At 45.4% G+C, this 21,143-nt stretch overlaps 1 protein-coding gene across 1 annotated transcript in view; it reads right to left on the minus strand.

Annotated features, from left to right (window-relative positions):
* Positions 1-21,143, minus strand: part of LOC123487897 (AP-5 complex subunit zeta-1-like) — a gene marked incomplete at its 5' end in the record, with an annotated part of 50,950 nt that overhangs the window by 8,083 nt on the left and 21,724 nt on the right. The window contains 7 exons of the mRNA XM_045218870.1: positions 4,824-4,921; positions 5,150-5,277; positions 6,794-6,912; positions 11,840-11,982; positions 19,690-19,868; positions 20,241-20,403; positions 20,895-20,932. Coding sequence (XP_045074805.1) covers positions 4,824-4,921; positions 5,150-5,277; positions 6,794-6,912; positions 11,840-11,982; positions 19,690-19,868; positions 20,241-20,403; positions 20,895-20,932 — 868 coding nt within the window. The remainder of the gene's footprint in view (positions 1-4,823; positions 4,922-5,149; positions 5,278-6,793; positions 6,913-11,839; positions 11,983-19,689; positions 19,869-20,240; positions 20,404-20,894; positions 20,933-21,143) is intronic.

A 21,143-nucleotide genomic window follows, 5' to 3' on the forward strand; every position in this document is an offset into this window, starting at 1 on the left:
GACCGTCTCCTAAAGTTGATTCAGCTGCGGGATCGGGGCACCACCAGTGCAGAGCTTGCTCAGGAATGGCAGCAGGCAGGTGTGAATGCATCTGCACGCACAGTGAGGCGAAGACCTTTGGAGGATGGCCTGGTGTCAAGAAGGGCAGCGAGGAAGCCACTTCTCTCCAGGAAAAACATCAGGGACAGACTGATATTCTGCAAAAGGTACAGGGATTGGACTGCTGAGGACTGGGGTAAAGTCATTTTCTCTGATGAATCCCCTTTCAGATTGTTTGGGGCATCCGGAAAAAAGCTTGTCCGGAGAAGACAAGGTGAGCGCTACCATCAGTCCTGTGTCATGCCAACAGTAAAGCATCCTGAGACCATTCATGTGTGGGGTTGCTTCTCAGCCAAGGGAATGGGCTCACACACAATTTTGCCTAAGAACACAGCCCTGAATAAAGAATGGTACCAACACATCCTCCGAGAGCAACTTCTCCCAACCATCCAAGAACAGTTTGGTGACGACCAATGCCTTTTCCAGCATGATGGAGCACCTTGCCATAAGGCAAAAGTGATAACTAAGTAGCTCGGGGAACAAAACATCGCAATTTTGGGTCCATGGCCAGGAAACTCCCCAGACCTTAATCACATTGAGAACTTGTGGTCAATCCTCAAGAGGTGGGTGGACAAACAAAAACCCACAAATTCTGACAAACTCCAAGCATTGATTATGCAAGAATGGGCTGCCATCAGTCAGGATGTGGCCCAGAAGTTAATTGACAGCATGCCAGGGCGGATTGCAGAGGTCTTGAAAAAGAAGGGTCAACACCGCAAATATTGACTCTTTGCATAAACTTAATGTAATTGTCAATAAAAGCCTTTGACACTTATGGAATGCTTATAATTATACTTCAGTATACCATAGTAACATCTGACAAAAATATCTAAAAACACTGAAGCAGCAAACTTTGTGAAGACCAATACTTGTGTTATTCTCAAAGCTTTTGACCACGACTGTAGACACCGTTGCCCTAGATCACACAAAAAACGATACCTACCTCGGACTAAACATCAGCACCACAGGTAACTTCCACAAAGCTGTGAACGATCTGAGAGACAAGGCAAGAAGGGCCTTCTACGCCACCATTAAAAGGAACATAAAATTTGACATACCAATTAGGATCTGGCTAAAAATACTTGAATCAGTTATAGAACCCATTGCCCTTTATGGTTGTGAGGTCTGGGGTCCGCTCACCAACCAAGAATTCACAAAATGGGACAAACACCAAATTGAGACTCTGCATGCAGAATTCTGCAAAAATATCCTCAGTGTACAACGTAAAACACCAAATAATGCATGCAGAGAAGAATTAGGCCGATACCCGCTAATTATCAAAATACAGAACAAAGACATTCAATTCTATAACCACTTAAAAGGAAGTGATTCCCAAACCTTCCATAACAAAGCCATCACCTACAGAGAGATGAACCTGGAGAAGAGTCCCCTAAGCAAACTGGTCCTGGGGCTCTGTTCACAAACACAAACAGACCCACAGAGCCCCAGGACAGCAACACAATTAGACCCAACCAAATCATGAGAAAACAAAGATAATTACTTGACATATTGGAAAGAATTAACAAAAAAACAGAGCAAACTAGAATGCTATTTGGCCCTAAACAGAGAGTACACAGTGGCAGAATACCTGACCACTGTGACTGACCCAAACTTAAGGAAAGCTTTGACTATGTACAGACTCAGTGAGCATAGCCTTGCTATTGAGAAAGGCCGCCGTAGGCAGATCTGGCTCTCAAGAGAAGACAGGCTATGTGCACACTGCCCACAAAATGAGGTGGAAACTGAGCTGCACTTCCTAACCTCCTGCCAAATGTATGACCATATTAGAGACACATATTTCCCTCAGATTACAGCGACCCACAAAGAATTCGAAAACAAACCCAATTTTGATAAACTCCCTTATCTACTGGGTGAAAAACCACAGTGTGCCATCACAGCAGCAAGACGTGTGACCTGTTGCCACAAGAAAAGGGCAACCAGTGAAGAACAAACACCATTGTAAATACAACCCATATTTATGTTGATTTATTTTCCTTTTTGTACTTGTAATGATGTGCAAATAGTTACACACTGTATAGAGACATAATGACATTTGAAATGTCTTTTGTGAGTGTAATATTTACTGTTCAGTTTTTACTTTAGTTTATGATCTATTTCACTTGCTTTGGCAACGTTAACATATGTTTCCCATGACAATAATACAATTATTTTGAATAATAAACATGTATGCCTTTCACGCTGCGCCTTGGTCTGACCCGTCCTTCAACGTCCGTGACAGTATCTCTGCAGTGTATCTGTGTGTACTGACCGGTGTATCTGTGTGTACTGACCGGTGTATCTGTGTAATGACCGGTGTATCTGTGTACTGACCGGTGTATCTGTGTAATGACCGGTGTATCTGTGTACTGACCGGTGTATCTGTGTACTGACCCGGTGTATCTGTGTACTGACCGGTGTATCTGTGTACTGACCGGTGTATCTGTGTACTGACCGGTGTATCTGTGTACTGACCCGGTGTATCTGTGTACCGACGGTGTATCTGTGTACTGACCGGTGTATCTGTGTAATGACCGGTGTATCTGTGTACTGACCGGTGTATCTGTGTAATGACCGGTGTATCTGTGTACTGACCGGTGTATCTGTGTAATGACCGGTGTATCTGTGTACTGACCGGTGTATCTGTGTAATGACCGGTGTATCTGTGTACTGACCGGTGTATCTGTGTACTGACCGGTGTATCTGTGTACTGACCGGTGTATCTGTGTACTGACCGGTGTATCTGTGTACTGACCGGTGTATCTGTGTACTGACCGGTGTATCTGTGTACTGACCGGTGTATCTGTGTACTGACCGGTGTATCTGTGTACTGACCGGTGTATATGTGTACACTGACCGGTGTATCTGTGTACACTGACCGGTGTATCTGTGTACTGACCGGTGTATCTGTGTACTGACCGGTGTATCTGTGTACTGACCGGTGTATCTGTGTACTGACCGGTGTATCTGTGTACTGACCGGTGTATCTGTGTACTGACCGGTGTATCTGTGTACTGACCGGTGTATCTGTGTACTGACCGGTGTATCTGTGTACTGACCGGTGTATCTGTGTACTGACCGGTGTATCTGTGTGTACTGACCGGTGTATCTGTGTACTGACCGGTGTATCTGTGTACTGACCGGTGTATCTGTGTACTGACCGGTGTATCTGTGTACTGACCGGTGTATCTGTGTACTGACCCGGTGTATCTGTGTACTGACCGGTGTATCTGTGTACTGACCAGTGTATCTGTGTACTGACCGGTGTATCTGTGTACTGACCGGTGTATCTGTGTACTGACCGGTGTATCTGTGTGTACTGACCGGTGTATCTGTGTACTGACCAGTGTATCTGTGTACTGACCGGTGTATCTGTGTACTGACCGGTGTATATGTGTACTGACCGGTGTATCTGTGTACTGACCGGTGTATCTGTGTACTGACCAGTGTATCTGTGTACTGACCGGTGTATCTGTGTACTGACCGGTGTATCTGTGTACTGACCGGTGTATCTGTGTACTGACCGGTGTATCTGTGTACTGACCGGTGTATCTGTGTACTGACCGGTGTATCTGTGTACTGACCGGTGTATCTGTGTACTGACCGGTGTATCTGTGTGTACTGACCGGTGTATCTGTGTACTGACCAGTGTATCTGTGTACTGACCGGTGTATCTGTGTACTGACCGGTGTATCTGTGTACTGACCGGTGTATATGTGTGTACTGACCGGTGTATCTGTGTACACTGACCGGTGTATCTGTGTACTGACCGGTGTATCTGTGTACTGACCGGTGTATCTGTGTACTGACCGGTGTATCTGTGTACTGACCGGTGTATCTGTGTACTGACCGGTGTATCTGTGTGTACTGACCGGTGTATCTGTGTACTGACCAGTGTATCTGTGTACTGACCGGTGTATCTGTGTACTGACCGGTGTATATGTGTGTACTGACCGGTGTATCTGTGTACACTGACCGGTGTATCTGTGTACTGACCGGTGTATCTGTGTACTGACCGGTGTATCTGTGTACTGACCGGTGTATCTGTGTACTGACCGGTGTATCTGTGTACTGACCGGTGTATCTGTGTGTACTGACCGGTGTATCTGTGTACTGACCGGTGTATCTGTGTACTGACGGTGTATCTGTCTGACCGGTGTATCTGTGTACTGGCCGGTGTATCTGTGTGTACTGACCGGTGTATCTGTGTACTGACCGTGTATCTGTGTACTGGGTGTATCTGTGTACTGACGGTGTATCTGTGTACTGACCGGTGTATCTGTGTACTGACCGGTGTATCTGTGTACTGACCCGGTGTATCTGTGTGTACTGGACCGGTGTATCTGTGTACTGACCGGTGTATCTGTGTGTACTGAGCGGTGTATCTGTGTACTGACCGGTGTATCTGTGTACTGACCGGTGTATCTGTGTACTGACCGGTGTATCTGTGTACTGACCGGTGTATCTGTGTGTACTGACCGGTGTATCTGTGTACTGACCGGTGTATCTCTGCAGTGTATCTGTGTACTGACCGGTGTATCTGTGTACTGACCGGTGTATCTGTGTACTGACCGGTGTATCTGTGTACTGACCGGTGTATCTCTGCAGTGTATCTGTGTACTGACCGGTGTTTCTGTGTACTGACCCGGTGTTTCTGTGTACTGACCCGGTGTATCTGTGTAGTGACCGGTGTATCTGTGTAGTGACCGGTGTATCTGTGTACTGACCGGTGTATCTCTGCAGTGTATCTGGGGATGTTGAGCAGCAGACTGCTTCTCTCCAGCAGCACTAACACCAGCTGGGCCAGCAACCTCTCATCAGATACCTACACACACACACACACACACACACACACACACACACACACACACACACACACACACACACACACACACACACACACACACACACACACACGCACAGACACACACACCTAAGCTGTACTTATATACACAAAATACATGTTTTATGTCTGACTTATTCTGGTTGTAGCCGTGTGTGTGTGTGTGTGTGTGTGTGTGTGTGTGTGTGTGTGTGTGTGTGTGTGTGTTACCGTGGTAACTGTGTTGAAGTAGACATGCAGCAGCACTGGAACACTTTGAGCTGATTGGATTACTCTGGACCAATCAGCTGCCTCCATCAGCAGGTCATGGAGCACGCTCAGTCTGTCCATGGTATCACCTGGGGAGAAATAGAGTAATGTTACAGTAGTGGTATTATAGTATTACAGTAGTGGTATTATAGTATTACAGTAGTGGTATTATAGTATTACAGTAGTGGTATTATAGTAGTGGTATTATAGTATTACAGTAGTGGTATTACAGTAGTGGTATTATAGTATTACAGTAGTGGTATTATAGTAGTGGTATTATAGTATTACAGTAGTGGTATTATAGTAGTGGTATTATAGTATTACAGTAGTGGTATTATAGTAGTGGTATTATAGTATTACAGTAGTGGTATTATAGTAGTACAGTAGTGGTATTATAGTATTACAGTAGTGGTATTATAGTAGTGGTATTATAGTATTACAGTAGTGGTATTATAGTAGTGGTATTATAGTATTACAGTAGTGGTATTATAGTAGTGGTATTATAGTATTACAGTAGTGGTATTATAGTAGTGGTATTATAGTATTACAGTAGTGGTATTATAGTAGTGGTATTATAGTATTACAGTAGTGGTATTATAGTATTACAGTAGTGGTATTATAGTAGTGGTATTATAGTATTACAGTAGTGGTATTACAGTAGTGGTATTATAGTATTACAGTAGTGGTATTATAGTAGTGGTATTATAGTATTACAGTAGTGGTATTATAGTATTACAGTAGTGGTATTATAGTAGTGGTATTATAGTATTACAGTAGTGGTATTACAGTAGTGGTATTATAGTATTACAGTAGTGGCATTATAGTAGTGGTATTATAGTATTACAGTAGTGGTATTATAGTAGTACAGTAGTGGTATTATAGTATTACAGTAGTGGTATTATAGTAGTGGTATTATAGTATTACAGTAGTGGTATTATAGTAGTGGTATTATAGTATTACAGTAGTGGTATTATAGTATTACAGTAGTGGTATTATAGTAGTGGTATTATAGTATTACAGTAGTGGTATTACAGTAGTGGTATTATAGTATTACAGTAGTGGCATTATAGTCAGTGGTATTATAGTATTACAGTAGTGGTATTATAGTAGTAGTGGTATTATAGTATTACAGTAGTGGTATTATAGTAGTGGTATTATAGTATTACAGTAGTGGTATTATAGTAGTGGTATTATAGTATTACAGTAGTGGTATTATAGTAGTGGTATTATAGTATTACAGTAGTGGTATTATAGTAGTGGTATTATAGTATTACAGTAGTGGTATTATAGTAGTGGTATTATAGTATTACAGTAGTGGTATTATAGTAGTGGTATTATAGTATTACAGTAGTGGTATTACAGTAGTGGTATTATAGTATTACAGTAGTGGTATTATAGTAGTGGTATTATAGTATTACAGTAGTGGTATTACAGTAGTGGTATTATAGTATTACAGTAGTGGTATTATAGTAGTACAGTAGTGGTATTATAGTAGTGGTATAATAGAAGTAGTCTGGCCATGGTATCGCCTGGGGAGAACATCAGTAGTATTATTAGTAGTGGTAATAGTAAAGTAATATTATAGTAGTACTACAGTAGTATTACCAGACCCTGCCTCCCCTCTCAACAGGAACAGGAAGAGGCCTCTATGGGCGGGGCTTCGGAAAGCTTCCAGCGATGACAGACCACGCCCCCCTGGCTCAGACACAGGGAAGCATGCAGACCTGACACACACCCAGATCAGTGTTACAGTTGTAGACTGCAGTTGTCCACCGTTTCCCTGAAATGCTTCCAGGAACATTTTTTAATTTTTTTATTTTTATTTCACCTTTATTTAACCAGGTAAACCAGTTGAGAACAAGTTCTCATTTACAACTGCGACCTGGCCAAGATAAAGCAAAGCAGTGCGATAAAAACAACAACACAGAGTTACATATGGGGTAAAACAAAACAAAAATCAAAAATACAACAGAAATACAATTAATATACAGTGTGCAAATTTAGCAAGTTATGGAGGTAAGGCAATAAAATAGGCTATAGTGCAAAATAATTACAATTTAGTATTAACACTGGAATGATGTGCAAGAGATGATGTGCAAATAGAGATACTGGGGTACAGATGAGCAAAATAAATAACAATATGGGGATGAGGTAGTTGGGTGGGCTAATTTCAGATGGGCTGTGTACAGGTGCAGTGATCGGTAAGGTGCTCTGACAACTGATGCTTAAAGTTAGTGAGGGAGATAAGAGTCTCCAGCTTCAGAGATTTTTGCAATTCGTTCCAGTCATTGGCAGCAGAGAACTGGAAGGAATTGCGGCCAAAGGAGGTGTTGGCTTTGGGGATGACCAGTGAGATATACCCGCTGGAGCGTAGACTACGGGTGGGTGTTGCTATGGTGACCAATGAGCTAAGATAAGGCGGGGATTTGCCTAGCAGTGATTTATAGATGGCCTGGAGCCAGTGGGTTTGGCGACGAATATGTAGTGAGGACCAGCCAACAAGAGCGTACAGGTCACAGTGGTGGGTATTATATGGGGCTTTGGAGACAAAACGGATGGCACTGTGATAGACAACATCCAGTTTGCTGAGTAGAGTGTTGGAGGCTATTTTGTAAATGACATCGCCGAAGTCAAGGATCGGTAGGATAGTCAGTTTTACGAGGGCATGTTTGGCAGCATGAGTGAAGGAGGCTTTGTTGCGAAATAGGAAACCGATTCTAGATTTAACTTTGGATTGGAGATTCTTAATGTGAGTCTGGAAGGAGAGTTTACAGTCTAACCAGACACCTAGATATTTGTAGTTGTCCACGTACTCTAGGTCAGACCCGTCTAGAGTAGTGATTCTAGTCGGGTGGGCGGGTGCAAGCAGCGTTCGGTTGAAGAGCATGCATTTAGTTTTACTAGTGTTTAAGAGCAGTTGGAGGCTACTGAAGGAGTGTTGTATGGAATTGAAGCTCGTTTGGAGGTTTGTTAACACAGTGTCCAATGAAGGGCCAGATGTATACAAAATGGTGTCGTCTGCGTAGAGGTGGATCTGAGAGTCACCAGCAGCAAGAGCGACATCATTGATATACACAGAGAAAAGAGTTGGCCCAAGAATTGAACCCTGTGGCACCCCCATAGAGACTGCCATAGGTCCAGACAACAGGCCCTCCGATTTGACACATTGAACTCTATCTGAGAAGTAGTTGGTGAACCAGGCGAGGCAGTCATTTGAGAAACCAAGGCTATTTAGTCTGCCAATAAGAATGCGGTGGTTGACAGAGTCGAAAGCCTTGGCCAGGTCAATGAAAACGGCTGCACAGTACTGTCTATTATCGATCGCGGTTATAATATCATTTAGGACCTTGAGCGTGGCTGAAGTGCACCCATGACCAGCTCGGAAACCGGATTGCATAGCGGAGAAGGTACGGTGGGATTCGAAATGGTTGGTGATCTGTTTGTTGACTTGGCTTTCAAAAACTTTTGAAAGGCAGGGCAGGATGGATATGGGTCTGTAACAGTTTGGATCTAGAGTGTCACCCCCTTTGAAGAGGGGGATGACCGCGGCAGCTTTCCAATCTCTGGGGATCTCAGACGTTACGAAAGAGAGGTTGAACAGGCTAGTAATAGGGGTTGCGACAATTTCGGTGGCTAGTTTTAGAAAGAAAGGGTCCAGATTGTCTAGTCCAGATGATTTGTAGGGGGTCCAGATTTTGCAGCTCTTTTAGAACATCAGCTGTCAGGATTTGTGTGAAGGAGAAGCGGGGGGGCATGGGCAAGTTGCAGCAGAGGGTGCAGAGCTGGTGGCCGGGGTAGTGGTAGCCAGGTGGAAAGCATGGCCAGCCGTAGCAAAATGCTTGTTGAAATTCTCGATTATTGTAGATTTATCGGTGGTGATAGTGTTTCCTAGCCTCAGTGCAGTGGGCAGCTGGGAGGAAGTGCTCTTATTTTCCATGGACTTTACAGTGTCCCAAAACTTTTTGGAGTTAGTGCTACAGGATGCAAATTTCTGTTTGAAAAAGTTAGCCTTTGCTTTCCTAACTGCTTGTGTATATTGGTTCCTAACTTCCCTGAAAAGTTGCATATCACGGGGGCTATTTGATGCTAATGCAGTACGCCACAGGATGTTTTTGTGCTGGTCAAGGGCAGTCAAGTCTGAGGAGAACCAGGGGCTATATCTGTTCTTAGTTCTGTATTTTTGAATGGGGGCATGTCTATTTAAGATTGAGAGGAAATTACTTTTAAAGAACAACCAGGCATCCTCTACTGACAGAATGAGATCTATATCCATCCAGGATACCTGGGCCAGGTCAATTAGGAAGGCCTGCTCGCTGAAGTGTTTTTGGGAGCGTTTGACAGTGATGAGGGGTGGTCGTTTGACCGCGGACCCGTTACGGACGCAGGCAATAAGGCAGTGATCGCTGAGATCCTGGTTGAAGACAGCGGAGGTGTATTTAGAGGGTAAGTTAGTCAGGATGATATCTATGAGGGTACCCATGTTTACGGATTTAGGGTTGTACCTGGTAGGTTCGTTGATAATTTGTGTGAGATTGAGGGCATCTAGTTTAGATTGTAGGATGGCCGGGGTGTTAAGCATATCCCAATTTAGGTCACCAAGCAGTACGAACTCTGAGGATAGATGGGGGCAATCAATTCACATATGGTGTCCAGGGCACAGCTGGGGGCTGAGGGGGGTCTGTAGCAAGCGGCAACAGTGAGAGATTTATTTCTGGAAAGGTGGATTTTAGAAGTAAAAGCTCAAACTGTTTGGGCACAGACCTGGATAGTATGATAGAGCTCTGCAGGCTATCTCTACAGTAGATTGCAACTCCACCCCCTTTGGCAGTTCTATCTAGACGGAAAATGTTATAGTTGGGGATGGAAATTTCAGAATTTTGGTGGCCTTCCCTAAGCCAGGATTCAGACACTGCTAGAACATCAGGGTTGGCGGAGTGTGCTAACGCAGTGAATAACTCAAACTTAGGAAGGAGGCTTCTGATATTTATGTGCAGAAAACCAAGACTTTTACGGTTACAGAAGTCAACAAATGATAGCTCCTGGGGAGTAGGAGTGATACTGGGGGCTGCAGGGCCTGGGTTAGCCTCTACATCACCAGAGGAACAGAGGAGGACTAGAATAAGGATACGACTAAAGGCTTTAAGAACTGGTCTTCTAGTGCGTTGGGTACATAGAATAAAGGGGGCAGTTCTCCGGGCGTTGTAGAAAAGATTCAGGGCATTATGTACAGAAAAGGATATGGAAGGATATGAGTACAGTTCAGGTAACCCTAAGCGTTGGGTAACAATGAAAGAGATAGCGTCATTGGAGGCATCGATTGAGCCGGTCTCGGCGTGTATGGGGGGAGGAACAAAGGAACTATATGAGGCAGTTTGAGAGGGACTAGGGGTTCTACATTGAAATTGTATAATAAGAACTAACCCAAACAGCAATAGGCAAGGCATAATTGACATGGGAGAGAGGCATAAAGCAGTCACGTGTTATTAGAGAGAGCTAAGACACAACTGGAAATAGAGATAACGTTTGGGCTAAGACTAAACAGAATAAACAGGACAGAGTACCGTGTAAAGGAACAGTCCAGCAGGCATCAGCTGTGCAGCTGAGTGATCATAAGGTCCAGTGAACAGCAATATGTGAGTCCGAGAGCAGTTCAAATTGGTGCTTCAGCACAGCTAGCAGGGAGCACAGTTGTGGTTTGCATGTGCTAGCGGGCCGGGGCTGGCAGATGGATCTTCGTGGTCGTCGCAACGGGAAGCCGGTTGAAACCACATCAGACTATTTCGTCGGCAAACCAGTCGTGTTGGATCGGCGGGCTCAGTGTCAACACTAGGAGGTCCCGTCCGGTTGACAGAGAGGTAGATAGCCGGGAGATGGGCCTGAGGCTAGCTCAAGGCTAACTGGTGCTTGCTATAGGGCAATGGTAATCAGCCAACAACAGGTTGCAGCTAGCTAGCTGGTTGTGATGATCCGGCGCTAGGGTCCAGTGATTCCGGCAGAAAGTCCAATAAGCTCTGGGTCGATAGCACGCTGGGTCGATAGCACGCTGTGCAGACTGGCCGACGAATTGTCCAGGCTAGAGCTAGAGCTGGCTGGTGGATAGTGTAGGCCACGGACAGTGGTGAAGACGCTAACGGTGACTAATAACAGGTAGCCACTATTTTCAGCTTACGGTTCTTGATGAAAGTTATAAAGAAATAATAGAATGCTTTCCACGTTGGGTGAGGCGGGTTGCAGGAAAGTATATTTAGTTAAAGAATGAAAGTAAAAAATTTAGAAATATAGACAAAAAAACAAGAAACGGGATATTTACACAGGACGAAAAATAAAAGCGACCGTACTGCTACGCCATCTTGTGTGTGTTACTGATTGATTTGTTTTTACATCATCTTTCATTAATATGCCATTTAGCAGACGCTTTTATCCAAAGCGACTTACAGTCATGTGTGCATACATTTTTACATATGGGTGGTCCCGGGGATCGAACCCACTACCCTGGCGTTACAAGCGCCGTGCTCTACCAATTGAGCTACAGAGGACCATCTTACAGATACTTTGATATAAACACATTTATTGTGTATGTATGCATTCTATTTGAACGTGTGTGTGTCTGTGTCTGTGTGTGTGTGTGTGTGTGTGTGTGTGTCTGTGTACCTGATCTGTAGGGTGAGTGCAGCAGTGAGACAGGGCAGGTCCAGTAGAGAGTGCAGCAGCTCAACCGCAGTTCCAGCCGTGACCAGAGAGGGCAGCACATCCACATAGTCAGATACCAGGCTAGGACTGTCCCACGCTAGGAACTACAACACATACATATAGTCAGATACCAGGCTAGGACTGTCCCACGCTAGGAACTACAACACATACATATAGTCAGATACCAGGCTAGGACTGACCCACGCTAGGAACTACAACACATACATATAGTCAGATACCAGGCTAGGACTGTCCCACACTAGGAACTACAACACATACATATAGTCAGATACCAGGCTAGGACTGTCCCACGCTAGGAACTACAACACATACATATAGTCAGATACCAGGCTAGGACTGTCCCACACTAGGAACTACAACACATTCATATAGTCAGATACCAGGCTAGGACTGTCCCATGCTAGGAACTACAAGGAATAAACACATACATATAGTCAGATACCAGGCTAGGACTGTCCCACACTAGGAACTACAACACATACATATAGTCAGATACCAGGCTAGGACTGTTCCACACTAGGAACTACAACACATACAGTGGGGAAAAAATGTATTTAGTCAGCCACCAATTGTGCAAGTTCTCCCACTTAAAAAGATGAGAGAGGCCTGTAATTTTCATCATAGGTACACGTCAACTATGACAGACAAATTGAGGGGAAAAAATCCAGAAAATCACATTGTAGGATTTTTAAAGAATTTATTTGCAAATTATGGTGGAAAATAAGTATTTGGTCACCTACAAACAAGCAAGATTTCTGGCTCTCACAGACCTGTAACTTCTTCTTTAAGAGGCTCCTCTGTCCTCCACTCGTTACCTGTATTAATGGCACTTGTTTGAACTTGTTATCAGTATAAAAGACACCTGTCCACAACCTCAAACAGTCACACTCCAAACTCCACTATGGCCAAGACCAAAGAGCTGTCAAAGGACACCAGAAACAAAATTGTAGACCTGCACCAGGCTGGGAAGACTGAATCTGCAATAGGTAAGCAGCTTGGTTTGAAGAAATCAACTGTGGGAGCAATTATTAGGAAATGGAAGACATACAAGACCACTGATAATCTCCCTCGATCTGGGGCTCCACGCAAGATCTCACCCCGTGGGGTCAAAATGATCACAAGAACGGTGAGCAAAAATACCAGAACCACACGGGGGACCTAGTGAATGACCTGCAGAGAGCTGGGACCAAAGTAACAAAGCCTACCATCAGTAACAAACTACGTCGCCAGGGACTCAAATCCTGCAGTGCCAGACGTGTCCCCCTGCTTAAGCCAGTACATGTCCAGGCCCGTCTGAAGTTTGCTAGCGTGCATTTGGATGATCCAGAAGAGGATTGGGAGAATGTCATATGGTCAGATGAAACCAAAATAGAACTTTTTGGTAAAAACTCAACTCGTCGTGTTTGGAGGACAAAGAATGCTGAGTTGCATCCAAAGAACACCATACCTACTGTGAAGCATGGGGGTGGAAACATCATGCTTTGGGGCTGTTTTTTCTTCAAAGGGACCAGGACGACTGATCCGTGTAAAGGAAAGAATGAATGGGGCCATGTATCGTGAGATTTTGAGTGAAAACCTCCTTCCATCAGCAAGGGCATTGAAGATGAAACGTGGCTGGGTCTTTCAGCATGACAATGATCCCAAACACACCGCCCGGGCAACGAAGGAGTGGCTTCGTGAAGAAGCATTTCAAGGTCCTGGAGTGGCCTAGCCAGTCTCCAGGTCTCAAACCCATAGAAAATCTTTGGAGGGAGTTGAAAGTCCGTGTTGCCCTGCGACAGCCCCAAAACATCACTGCTCTAGAGGAGATCTGCATGGAGGAATGGGCCAAAATACCAGCAACAGTGTGTGAAAACCTTGTGAAGACTTACAGAAAACATTTGACCTGTGTCATTGCCAACAAAGGGTATATAACAAAGTATTGAGAAACTTTTGTTAATGACCAAATACTTATTTTCCACCATAATTTGCTAATAAATTCATAAAAAATCCTACAATGTGATTTTCTGGAGAAAAAATGTATCATTTTGTCTGTCATAGTTGACGTGTACCTATGATGAAAATTACAGGCCTCTCTCATCTTTTTAAGTGGGAAAACTTGCACAATTGGTGGCTGACTAAATACTTTTTTTCCCCACTGTACATATAGTCAGATACCAGGCTAGGACTGTCCCACGCTAGGAACTACAACACATACATATAGTCAGATACCAGGCTAGGACTGTTCCACGCTAGGAACTACAACACATACATATAGTCAGATACCAGGCTAGGACTGTCCCACGCTAGGAACTACAACACATACATATATAGTCAGATACCAGGCTAGGCCTGTCCCACACTAGGAACTACAACACATACATATAGTCAGATACCAGGCTAGGACTGTCCCACGCTAGGAACTACAACACATACATATAGTCAGATACCAGGCTAGGACTGTCCCACACTAGGAACTACAACACATACATATAGTCAGATACCAGGCTAGGACTGACCCACACTAGGAACTTCAACACATACATATAGTCAGATACCAGGCTAGGACTGTCCCACGCTAGGAACTACAACATACATATAGTCAGATACCAGGCTAGGACTGTCCCACGCTAGGAACTACAACACATACATATAGTCAGATACCAGGCTAGGACTGTCCCACACTAGGAACTACAACACATACACATAGTCAGATACCAGGCTAGGACTGTCCCACGCTAGGAACTACAACACATACATATAGTCAGATACCAGGCTAGGACTGTCCCACGCTAGGAACTACAACACATACATATAGTCAGGTACCAGGCTAGGACTGTCCCACGCTAGGAACTACAACACATACATATAGTCAGATACCAGGCTAGGACTGTCCCACGCTAGGAACTACAACACATACATATAGTCAGATACCAGGCTAGGACTGTCCCACGCTAGGAACTACAACACATACATATAGTCAGATACCAGGCTAGGACTGTCCCACGCTAGGAACTACAACACATACATATAGTCAGATACCAGGCTAGGACTGTCCCACGCTAGGAACTACAACACATACACATAGTCAGATACCAGGCTAGGACTGTCCCACGCTAGGAACTACAACACATACACATAGTCAGATACCAGGCTAGGACTGTCCCACGCTAGGAACTACAACACATACATATAGTCAGATACCAGGCTAGGACTGTCCCACACTAGGAACTACAACACATACATATAGTCAGATACCAGGCTAGGACTGTTCCACACTAGGAACTACAACACATACATATAGTCAGATACCAGGCTAGGACTGTTCCACACTAGGAACTACAACACATACATATAGTCAGATACCAGGCTAGGACTGTCCCACGCTAGGAACTACAACACATACATATAGTCAGATACCAGGCTAGGACTGTCCCACACTAGGAACTACAACACATACATATAGTCAGATACCAGGCTAGGACTGTCCCACGCTAGGAACTACAACACATACATATAGTCAGATACCAGGCTAGGACTGTCCCACGCTAGGAACTACAACACATACATATAGTCAGATACCAGGCTAGGACTGTCCCACGCTAGGAACTACAACACATACACATAGTCAGATACCAGGCTAGGACTGTCCCACGCTAGGAACTACAACACATACATATAGTCAGATACCAGGCTAGGACTGTCCCACGCTAGGAACTACAACACATACATATAGTCAGATACCAGGCTAGGACTGTCCCACGCTAGGAACTACAACACATACATATAGTCAGATACCAGGCTAGGACTGTCCCACGCTAGGAACTACAACACATACATATAGTCAGATACCAGGCTAGGACTGTCCCACGCTAGGAACTACAACACATACATATAGTCAGATACCAGGCTAGGACTGTCCCACACTAGGAACTACAACACATACATATAGTCAGATACCAGGCTAGGACTGTCCCACGCTAGGAACTACAACACATACATATAGTCAGATACCAGGCTAGGACTGTCCCACGCTAGGAACTACAACACATACATATAGTCAGATACCAGGCTAGGACTGTCCCACGCTAGGAACTACAACACATACATATAGTCAGATACCAGGCTAGGACTGTCCCACGCTAGGAACTACAACACATACATATAGTCAGATACCAGGCTAGGACTGTCCCACGCTAGGAACTACAACACATACATATAGTCAGATACCAGGCTAGGACTGACCCACACTAGGAACTACAACACATACATATAGTCAGATACCAGGCTAGGACTGTCCATCACACTAGGAACTACAACACATACATATAGTCAGATACCAGGCTAGGACTGACCCACACTAGGAACTACAACACATACATATAGTCAGATACCAGGCTAGGACTGTCCCACGCTAGGAACTACAACACATACATATAGTCAGATACCAGGCTAGGACTGTCCCACGCTAGGAACTACAACACATACATATAGTCAGATACCAGGCTAGGACTGTCCCACGCTAGGAACTACAACACATACATATAGTCAGATACCAGGCTAGGACTGTCCCACACTAGGAACTACAACACATACATATAGTCAGATACCAGGCTAGGACTGTCCCACGCTAGGAACTACAACACATACATATAGTCAGATACCAGGCTAGGACTGTCCCACGCTAGGAACTACAACACATACATATAGTCAGATACCAGGCTAGGACTGTCCCACGCTAGGAACTACAACACATACATATAGTCAGATACCAGGCTAGGACTGTCCCACGCTAGGAACTACAACACATACATATAGTCAGATACCAGGCTAGGACTGTCCCACACTAGGAACTACAACACATACATATAGTCAGATACCAGGCTAGGACTGTCCCACGCTAGGAACTACAACACATACATATAGTCAGATACCAGGCTAGGACTGTCCCACGCTAGGAACTACAACACATACATATAGTCAGATACCAGGCTAGGACTGTCCCACGCTAGGAACTACAACACATACATATAGTCAGATACCAGGCTAGGACTGTCCCACGCTAGGAACTACAACACATACATATAGTCAGATACCAGGCTAGGACTGTCCCACGCTAGGAACTACAACACATACATATAGTCAGATACCAGGCTAGGACTGTCCCACGCTAGGAACTACAACACATACATATAGTCAGATACCAGGCTAGGACTGTCCCACACTAGGAACTACAACACATACATATAGTCAGATACCAGGCTAGGACTGTCCCACGCTAGGAACTACAACACATACATATAGTCAGATACCGGGGTAGTACTTGTCACCACCAGAGCTAGAACACGTACATAGAGTCAGATACTAGGGCTGGACTGTCCCAGCAGGTTAGGAACTAGCAAGCATACATGGCTGTGAGATCAGCAGGCTAGGAGTGTCCCACACTAGGAACTACAACACATACCTGAGCAGTCAGGGAAGTAGGGGGTCCAGAGTGTTATACTGGGCTGTGTGTTACCTAGAGCAGGTTAGGGAAGTAGTGGGTCCAGAGTGTTATACTGGGCTGTGTGTTACCTTGAGCAGGTTAGGGAAGTAGTGGGTCCAGAGTGTTATACTGGGCTGTGGGTTACCTTGAGCAGGTTAGGAAGTAGTGGGTCAGAGTGTTATACTGGGATGTGTGTTACCTTGAGCAGGTTAGGGAAGTAGTGGGTCCAGAGTGTTATACTGGGCTGTGGGTTACCTTGAGCAGGTTAGGGAAGTAGTGGGTCCAGAGTGTTATACTGGGCTGTGTGTTACCTTGAGCAGGTTAGGGAAGTAGTGGGTCCAGAGTGTTATACTGGGCTGTGGGTTACCTTGAGCAGGTTAGGGAAGTAGTGGGTCCAGAGTGTTATACTGGGATGTGTGTTACCTTGAGCAGGTTAGGGAAGTAGTGGGTCCAGAGTGTTATACTGGGCTGTGGGTTACCTTGAGCAGGTTAGGGAAGTAGTGGGTCCAGAGTGTTATACTGGGCTGTGTGTTACCTTGAGCAGGTTAGGGAAGTAGTGGGTCCAGAGTGTTATACTGGGCTGTGTGTTACCTTGAGCAGGTTAGGGAAGTAGTGGGTCCAGAGTGTTATACTGGGCTGTGTGTTACCTTGAGCAGGTTAGGGAAGTAGTGGGTCCAGAGTGTTATACTGGGCTGTGTGTTACCTTGAGCAGGTTAGGGAAGTAGTGGGTCCAGAGTGTTATACTGGGCTGTGTGTTACCTTGAGCAGGTTAGGGAAGTAGTGGGTCCAGAGTGTTATACTGGGCTGTGTGTTACCTTGAGCAGGTTAGGGAAGTAGTGGGTCCAGAGTGTTATACTGGGCTGTGTGTTACCTTGAGCAGGTTAGGGAGTAGTGGGTCCAGAGTGTTATCCTGGGCTGTGTGTTACCTTGAGCAGGTTAGGGAAGTAGTGGGTCCAGAGTGTTATACTGGGCTGTGTGTTACCTTGAGCAGGTTAGGGAAGTAGTGGGTCCAGAGTGTTATACTGGGCTGTGGGTTACCTTGAGCAGGTTAGGGAAGTAGTGGGTCCATAGTGTTATACGGGGCTGTGGGTTACCTTGAGCAGGTTAGGGAAGTAGTGGGTCCATAGTGTTATACTGGGCTGTGGGTTACCTTGAGCAGGTTAGGGAAGTAGTGGGTCCAGAGTGTTATACTGGGCTGTGGGTTACCTTGAGCAGGTTAGGGAAGTAGTGGGTCCAGAGTGTTATACTGGGCTGTGTGTTACCTTGAGCAGGTTAGGGAAGTAGTGGGTCCAGAGTGTTATACTGGGCTGTGTGTTACCTTGAGCAGGTTAGGGAAGTAGTGGGTCCAGAGTGTTATACTGGGCTGTGTGTTACCTTGAGCAGGTTAGGGAAGTAGTGGGTCCAGAGTGTTATACTGGGCTGTGTGTTACCTTGAGCAGGTTAGGGAAGTAGTGGGTCCAGAGTGTTATACTGGGCTGTGTGTTACCTTGAGCAGGTTAGGGAAGTAGTGGGTCCAGAGTGTTATACTGGGCTGTGCGTTACCTTGAGCAGGTTAGGGAAGTAGTGGGTCCAGAGTGTTATACTGGGCTGTGCGTTACCTTGAGCAGGTTAGGGAAGTAGTGGGTCCAGAGTGTTATACTGGGCTGTGCGTTACCTTGAGCAGGTTAGGGAAGTAGTGGGTCCAGAGTGTTATACTGGGCTGTGTGTTACCTTGAGCAGGTTAGGGAAGTAGTGGGTCCAGAGTGTTATACTGGGCTGTGTGTTACCTTGAGCAGGTTAGGGAAGTAGTGGGTCCAGAGTGTTATACTGGGCTGTGCGTTACCTTGAGCAGGTTAGGGAAGTAGTGGGTCCAGAGTGTTATACTGGGCTGTGGGTTACCTTGAGCAGGTTAGGGAAGTAGTGGGTCCAGAGTGTTATACTGGGCTGTGTGTTACCTTGAGCAGGTTAGGGAAGTAGTGGGTCCAGAGTGTTATACTGGGCTGTGGGTTACCTTGAGCAGGTTAGGGAAGTAGTGGGTCCAGAGTGTTATACTGGGCTGTGTGTTACCTTGAGCAGGTTAGGGAAGTAGTGGGTCCAGAGTGTTATACTGGGCTGTGTGTTACCTTGAGCAGGTTAGGGAAGTAGTGGGTCCAGAGTGTTATACTGGGCTGTGTGTTACCTTGAGCAGGTTAGGGAAGTAGTGGGTCCAGAGTGTTATACTGGGCTGTGTGTTACCTTGAGCAGGTTAGGGAAGTAGTGGGTCCAAAGTGTTATACTGGGCTGTGCGTTACCTTGAGCAGGTTAGGGAAGTAGTGGGTCCAAAGTGTTATACTGGGCTGTGCGTTACCTTGAGCAGGTTAGGGAAGTAGTGGGTGTACAGTGGTACGGAGGTGTGAAGCTGCAGCTGATTGGCTCTGATGAAGGACAGCGTCTCGTGGGCCAGATAGGGGTCGTTGAAACACTCTGCTGGGAGAACACCAAACACACACCTCCACACACACTCACTGGCCACCGCTGCCGTCTCCCCTACACACACACACACACACACACACACACACACACACACACACACACACACACACACACAGTATGTACACACAAGCACACAAAAAGTACACACACACACAGTAAGTACACACACAGACAGTAAGTACACACACACACACACACACACACACAGTAAGTACACAAAAAGTAACACACACAGACCACAGACAGTAAGTACACACACACACACACACACACACACACAGTAAGTACACACACACACACACACAGTACGTACACACACACACACAGTAAGTACACACACACACACACACAGTAAGTACACACACACACACACAGTAAGTACACACACACAGTAAGTACACACACACACACCCCCCCCCTCCTCACCGTGGTTAAGGTAGAACTGAGCGATGGGCAGGAGTACTCTGCTGTAGGACAGGTCAGAGCTCAGACGGCCGAACAGTGACTTAACACAGGGGAACGAGCGATACACAAACCCTGCATCCTCCACACACACCCTGTCCAGGATACACAGGGCCTCCACCAGGCACTGACACACAGAGGACAGGGTTACTTCAGCAGTAGAACAAACTGGATATAACACAGAGGACAGGGTTACTTCAGAAGTAGAACAAACTGGATATAACACAGAGGACAGGGGTTACTTCAGCAGTAGAACAAACTGGATATAGCACAGAGGACAGGGTTACTTCAGCAGTAGAACAAACTGGATATAACACAGAGGACAGGGTTACTTCAGCAGTAGAACAAACTGGATATAACACAGAGGACAGGGTTACTTCAGCAGTAGAACAAACTGGATATAACACAGAGGACAGGGTTACTTCAGCAGTAGAACAAACTGGATATAACACAGAGGACAGGGTTACTTCAGCAGTAGAACAAACTGGATATAACACAGAGGACAGGGTTACTTCAGCAGTAGAACAAACTGGATATAACACAGAGGACAGGGTTACTTCAGCAGTCCTGCTAACTGTATGGTGTGTGTGTGATTGTAGGTGATAGTTGGCGGCTCACTGCTTTCTGGAGATCCGTGTCGGTCCTCTTCAGCACCTCTGAGACAGAAGGAAACAGCCGTTAACACACAGGGACCCTTTGGGATTTACACATTCAACAGAGGGATGCAAAACATTCTGGGGAGCGATTTGGAACTAAAATCATGGCCAATTTAGGTCAAGTTATTTCAGGTCCATGGGTAATAGGGTTAGTTATTTCAGGTCCATGGGTTAGGGTTAGTTATTTCAGGTCCATGGGTTAGGGTTAGTT

This window comes from Coregonus clupeaformis, unplaced genomic scaffold (genome assembly GCF_020615455.1).
Source record: "Coregonus clupeaformis isolate EN_2021a unplaced genomic scaffold, ASM2061545v1 scaf1864, whole genome shotgun sequence".
Taxonomy (NCBI): Eukaryota; Metazoa; Chordata; class Actinopteri; order Salmoniformes; family Salmonidae; genus Coregonus; species Coregonus clupeaformis.